Raw genomic sequence first — 6659 nt, forward strand, 5'->3', positions numbered from 1 at the left:
TTTTAACACCATTTTATTATTTTATTATTTTATTACCGCGGCCATTATCCGAACTGTCCCAACACACGACGCTGACACCGTCGACTGTTCGACCCTTTTCATTTCCTCATAATGACCCAGTGTTGCTGCACTAGTTTGTCTCTATATAAATGATCCAATGTCCTCATTTGACTCTGTTCTCCGTGTTTAGATGGACTGAACCACCTTCTCAAAGGGGAAACTCTGCACAGTGACCTTTGATCAGCACCACCAAGGAGAGAGAGACACCGAGACAGAGAGGGAAGAGTCTTGGAGCATTAAAACGGTATTTTCAGTAGATATCAGCTTAGCAGCAAATATTAAAGTGACTTAAAGAATCGGGGCAGCTGTTGGAGTACCACCTGGATTCTATCTTCAAGCCTCTGCTTCTAAAGTTCAGCCCAGTTTCTCTCTGAAGCGTCAAAGTGCGAGAGACGAACTGTGAACACGCTACACTTTCCACAGCAGGTAAGACTAGCTACAACTTATACCTGAAAACCACACGGAGGCCATGGACTTTAGTCGATCACAGTCACTTTATAGATGATTTCTGTCGGTTTTGGCTCATGAGCTACTGATGTGGAGACACTAGACTATTGTAAGTCAAATCATAAACATCTACGGTGTTTTAAGTCGTATTTTTCTCGCGCTCATTTTCACTTGAACTTTGATCTTATAGAAATGAATGAGTTACAGGAAAACTAGTGATAGCGACAGCGTAATAAAGCATAATCCACATTTGCATAAAAACACTGTTTATTCTTCATTAGGATCCCCATTAATGCCCACAAAGTGGTTGTATAAAATATACCATCATAAGAAGCATCAGACATGATACTGTTGCTCACATGTACTGAGCTAAGTTACCTTTTACTTTCAGCTTGAAATTTAAATTACTTTAGTGTTTCTAATTTTAAAAGTAAGTGGGTTCCAGGCGTTTGCTCCTCAGTACAGAACAGTTCTTTTCATTGAGTTACTGTTGTGTCTGGGAAGAGTTTGTTGTCACTTGGCAAGTCACACATCTGCAACAAAACCCGCTGAATAAGAGTTTGTTGAACAGAAAACTGGGCTCTTTATCCATCAGAACTTTGTGCATGAACATGAGGAGACTTTCCTGTAGTTTGGCCTCAGTCATTAACAAAGACAGCCTCCTCTGCATCTCACGGACATTAGTGTGGAAAGGACAGTGGAGCTGCTCTGTTCTGAGCAATCTGAAGTTTCTGAAGAAGCTCTTTTTGGACCAGACTGTAGGGCAGTGATGTAGGTGAGACACTACTGTGGTTTGGACAACAGTTTTCAGAACAGTAGGAGGGTAAGCAGAACATTTCTCTGCAGTACCTTTGACGTGTTTAGCACCAATGGATATGTTTAGACCCACTTCACTGCCGGGTTTAGCTCATCCTGTAAGTTACTGTTCAGTTCAGATACTGTGGGTGACGAGGAAAACATCAGCATACTTTATAATACTGGACTTTTGAACAGTAAACAAAAAGTCATTAATCAATATAGAAAATAAAAGTGGGCCCATACAGCTCCCTTGAGGCAAACCACATGATTTTTGTCATTTTCATATCTGACAAACGTCTGGTAAATAAACACTTGTTGCACATGATTGGAGGGATAAGAAATGATCCTGTTAATGATCAGCTAAACTTTGACTTCACTGTTTCTGCCCCGTCACAGGTCAGTCCAATAACACTGACTGTTATGTTTGATTCTCAGATCTGTCTCAGTAATGATGGAAGTGAAGGCTCTGGTGTTTTCTGTCCTCGTGCTCGTCCTGCAGACTCACTTCTGCTGCTGTAAGTCTCTCTTTAGAACAGGTCTCTTCAATAGATACATCATTATTAAAGCAGGACCAGGTTTAATGACTGTTTCCTGGTTCTGATAAGGCCGACGTTGAGCTTATCTAGACTTTTACAAGTTATTTATTTATCCACAGTTTCCATTCAGTGTCATAGGTACAATATCTGACCTTGTATTGTGTGGATTGTATCATTGCAACAGAAAACCTAAATAATAATTATAGTTAAAACAGGGCCGTAAACAGGCATACTGGGGTCTGGGGCAAGAAGCTGTCACATGGACCCCCGTCTGCCTCTATTTTCTATTATTTTAACATATAATAATCTGTTTCATGAGCCCCATTCCTGTATCATGAACAGGTCAGACTCTGGTGGTCCCGTCTCAGCCCCTCGTCGTCCCCGTGGGCAGTGAGGTGACTCTGCCCTGTCACCTGGAGTCTGTGAAGGACCTCAGGGACCTGGTGGTGGAGTGGGCGCGGCCCGACCTGAAGCCGCGGTACGTCCACATCCGCCGTGACGGCCTGGACCTGCTGATCGACCAGAACTCCCTGTACCTGGGCCGCACGAGCCTGTCGGAGCGCGGGCTGGCGTACGGAGACATGTCTCTGACGCTGAGCAGAGTCAGGCTGAGCGACGCAGGAACGTACCACTGCTTCATCCCACAGATGGACACGAGGGCAGAGGTCACGCTGCACGTGGGTGAGTCTGGACCTCTGGGTTCTAACTCTTATTGTTTGTAAAGCACTTCACTGAGGACTTCTTCAGTGTGTGGTGAAGATCAGACACTGAAGTCTTGATGTTCTTCCCTCCTGTCCCAGTGTCAGTGTCTCCTGTCTCCGTGAGTCTGACCAAAGACCACTCGGGGTCTCCTGTGCTGCGCTGTGAGTCCAGGGGCTGGTTCCCGGAGCCGGAGCTGGTCTGGCTGGACTCTGAGGGGACGGTCCTGACCGGAGCGAGTACTCAGTTACCTCAGAGAGGAGTGAACGAGGAGACCTTCAGTGTCAGCAGCAGACTCTCTGTGGAGCAGAGCCCTGGGAACAGCTTCACCTGCAGAGTGAGGCATCAGGAGACCAGGCAGAGCAGAGAGACCAACATCAGCATCACAGGTCAGACCCCACTCACTGGTCAGTTACAGAATAACACACTCACACATAAAAACATCCCTGTTGTTCCAGGTGAGTTCCTGGAGGCCTGTTCCTCTTGCTCCTCTTGCTCCTCTTGCTCCGTGGCCTGGACTCTCTTTGTTTTGGGGCTGATTCTTGTTGCAGCGACTGGAGCCTTTGTCTTATGGAAATATAAGATACAGAGTAAGTATTTACTTTTATTATTACTTTGAAAGTGTTCAAGTGTAGTTTTATGGCCCGTTTAATGTGAACGAATATCGCTACTTCTACATGTTTTGACTGTGGTGCCGCTCTGATAAGAGTTAAAGAGGGGGTATTCTGCTTTTTTCAGTCCCATAGCACCAGTCTATATCACACTACAATGATGACAAACCTTCTGTTGGTCTGTAAATGCAGTAAATTAGAATAACTTGAAATAGGCCTCTGTCTCTTTAAGAACCTCTGAGCCTTTAGACACGCCCCCTCCACACGCTGTCTGTGGCATCAGTGGGGAGGGGGTTCTGCTGAGGAGCAGTGGTTGGTTACTCGGCTCGGAGGCGTCTCCAGGAGGTGGGGGCGTTCCTAGGAGGACTCAGGCAAACCTATCCCTAAAATGGCCGCCATCAGAGTTTTTACAGATTACTCAAAAATACGTGAATGTGCCAAGGCAACACTTCAGGCATGTTTTTAATGAGGGAGTGACATAATAACATGATGGAAAGCTTGAAAAAGTCAATTTTGCATAATACCCCCACTTTAATCTATAAGATGGCGATGAGTCGGTCTCTGGTGAGTTCGAGAAAAAGAATTTTGATTCATTCACAAATTCTCTTCTTTTCTCCGCCCTCGGTGCCTCCGCCTGGTCTCTCCATCTTCAACACGCCAAAATTATTGTTTTTTTGACCTACATTTAAATATAGATGAAAAGACTAAAAGCAAAATAACTTTTACTTGTGAATGACTTAAAATAAACTAAGTACTGCCCACCTGTGTATTTATACTTTTGCACTTTCCCCCAGAAACCACAGCTGTGAAAAGAGAAGAGTCTGAGCTTTTGCTGAAGTCAGAGATAAAAGAAGTCAGAGATGAGCAGAAGCTGAACAAATACAAGGAGACGTGTTCCAGGATTAAAGAAGAATTACATTTGATTGAAGAATCTGAGGAACTGTCGGGGACAAAGGAGTTTTTACAAACACTTAGAGAGACACTGAATGACTTTATTTATGAAACGAGGTCTGAGATAAAGGAGAAGGAGAAAAAGATAAATGAGTCAAAATTTAAAAAAAATACCTCAGAGAAAAAGAAAAAACTTAAAAATCAAATAGAGAAAAAAAACAGACAAATCACTTTATTCAAGGACATCATGGAACAAACAAACACAGAAATTGAGAAAATTCAGGAGATTGTTTGGAAATCGTCTCAGAGAAAACTGAAGCTGCAGGACGAGTATCACCTGACGACTGAACTGTTGGATAATGAGAAGAAACATCTGGAAGCAGCTGCTGATCCTGAGCCACAGACGACGTCTGAGGAAACTGAAGTGAAGATCGACGTTCCAGAGGAAATGAATAAAGCTCCTGATCATGTGGAAGCAGCTCAGTGTGAGAAGAAGAAAGAACAGAACATGACAGAGAAGGAAAGTGAAGGTTTAGCCTCAGTGTTTGTTAAAATGGACTTTAAAAAACAAAGTCCTGTAAACGGTGAAGAGTCGACTGAGACAGAGGAGCTCAGAGACGTCCAGTCAGAGACACAGCCCGGAGAGTTAGTGACACCCACTGATGTGGACCGAGACCTGGACCGAGACCTGGACCGAGACCTGGACCGAGACCTGGACCGAGACGTGGAGGGACGGGTCCCTGTTGGAAATAGAAAAGGTAAAAAACAAAACAAGAAACAGGACACCCTTCAAAGAAAAAAACATTTAAAAAAAAATATTTAAAAAACTCTTCCTCACCCTCCGCGGGACACTGAAGATCAGACACATTTTGTGACTAATTTAGGCAGAAATGTGACAAATTCCAAACAGTAAACTCACTTTTTCTCTCCTCTGTATGTAAATTGACTAAATGTTTTTGCTGAACATCTAATCTTGTGTTTTCCTCCAGAATCAGAGAGTGTGATCACAAAGGTCAGACTGGAGGAAACTGAAGAGTCGGAGCCGATGCTGAAGAGTCACAGTGATGAGCAGAAGCTGAGTGAATATAAGGAGGCCTGTCTGAGGATCTCACAGGAAATACAGTTTATTGAAGAGTCTGAGAAACTGTTGGAGTCAAAGGAGTTTCTGGTAAATCTTAAAACTAAAATGAATCAATGTATTAATGAACTGAAGGAAGACATTAAGGTAAAGCAGGAAAAGATAAGAAAGTTACCAATGAACAGCGACGGCAGAAAGAAAGAAAGTGATACAATAATGAAAAAAAAGAAACAAATGAGAGAGTTCAGTTACATCATTTGTCACGCAGACAAAGCAATTAAGAAAATTGAGGAGATCATTAGGAAAACAGATGAGAGGAAAGGTAAGCTGAAGGCGGAGCATGAACTCATGCCCAAAGTGATGGAAAAGGAGAAGAAACATCCGGCAGCAGCTGCTCAGGAGTCTGTGGAAAGAGAAGAGAAGGTGACTGTCGTGGATCAAACAAATATTAATGATTTATGCTCTAATGTTAGTAACATAAAACTTAATGAACAAAGTCTTAAAAACAGTGAAGAGTCGACTCAGACTCAGAGTGATGATGATCTTTAAAAAATCTGATTAAATTCAAAAGCTTCTACAACAGCCCTGGCTCCAGAGCACGACTCCTTTTCTCACGACGGCCCCACGTCGACCTCACAGTCGCCCGACGCCACCGCCTTCATTCATTACAAAACAGTTTAAAGGGACACTGTGTAACATTTGGGACTTTACTGTTGCCTCAGTACAAAACCTGCTCCTAATGAGACTGAACCTGCTGTTACTGCAGTGGGTGATGGGTTTGGATGAGGACATGACCTTCACATCTCCACGGACACTAACATGATGAATGTTTTTGTATTGAATGTAAATGTACTTTTGTGTTGAGTAAAGGTTTGTATTGTAAGTAATGTTATGATCTTTACAGTTTAGTTTCCTGTGTGAGCAGCTGATCATAGTAAAACATGTATAATGTGAACTTCTCTAAACTGCAGCCCATGTGACCCTGAAGATGCAGATATGGAGCTCATTTAAGGACTTTTCATTTCTGTTTCTCCATAATAATCCAGTGTTGCCTTTACTTAAATTATCCAGTTTACTCACACATGAGGACGACCAAAAATCAGGACACAAACCATTATTGTGAGAGAAATATTTTACTGATGTAAGGACAAGAATCAGCGGAGACTTTTAGTTTCTTCTTTTAAAACGCTTCATGAATCTCTTGTAAAGATTCACTGTTTTTTTGTGTGGTTTTTTTTTACGGTAAATAAACGTTTCTGTTGTAATAATATAACGCCTACAGACTTGCCGTATTTCTTCTTAAAACTACTGTATTTTCTCTCTCTCCTCCCCTCTCCCTGTATTTGCTCCTCTGTCAAATCCAGCCTCAGAACCAGACCAGGCCATGTCTTTGGAAACGGCTTTTATCACATTAGAAACGTCTCTAAAATTTGCAAAATGTGGTCAAAAAAGGACCTGGAAATGAGTCATGCTTTCATATCAACAAGTCTTGACTCTTGACTCTGTCTTCACTTGATAAATCTGCTCTGAACAAACTGC

The 6659-nt window shown here is 42.7% G+C and overlaps 1 protein-coding gene across 1 annotated transcript; it reads left to right on the plus strand.

The window, feature by feature from the left end:
• Window positions 1-1756: 1756 nt before the first annotated feature.
• LOC306981048 (butyrophilin subfamily 2 member A2-like) lies at window positions 1757-3030 on the plus strand (the record flags this gene model as incomplete). Its single annotated transcript, XM_079580596.1, has 4 exons — window positions 1757-1820; window positions 2184-2522; window positions 2642-2929; window positions 2999-3030. Coding segments are annotated over 4 exons (723 nt in total), but the record flags the coding sequence as incomplete, so codon positions are not given.
• Window positions 3031-6659: the final 3629 nt, after the last annotated feature.

The sequence above is a fragment of the Gobius niger genome, assembly GCF_951799975.1.
Source record: "Gobius niger genome assembly, chromosome: 21".
NCBI classification, from domain to species: Eukaryota; Metazoa; Chordata; class Actinopteri; order Gobiiformes; family Gobiidae; genus Gobius; species Gobius niger.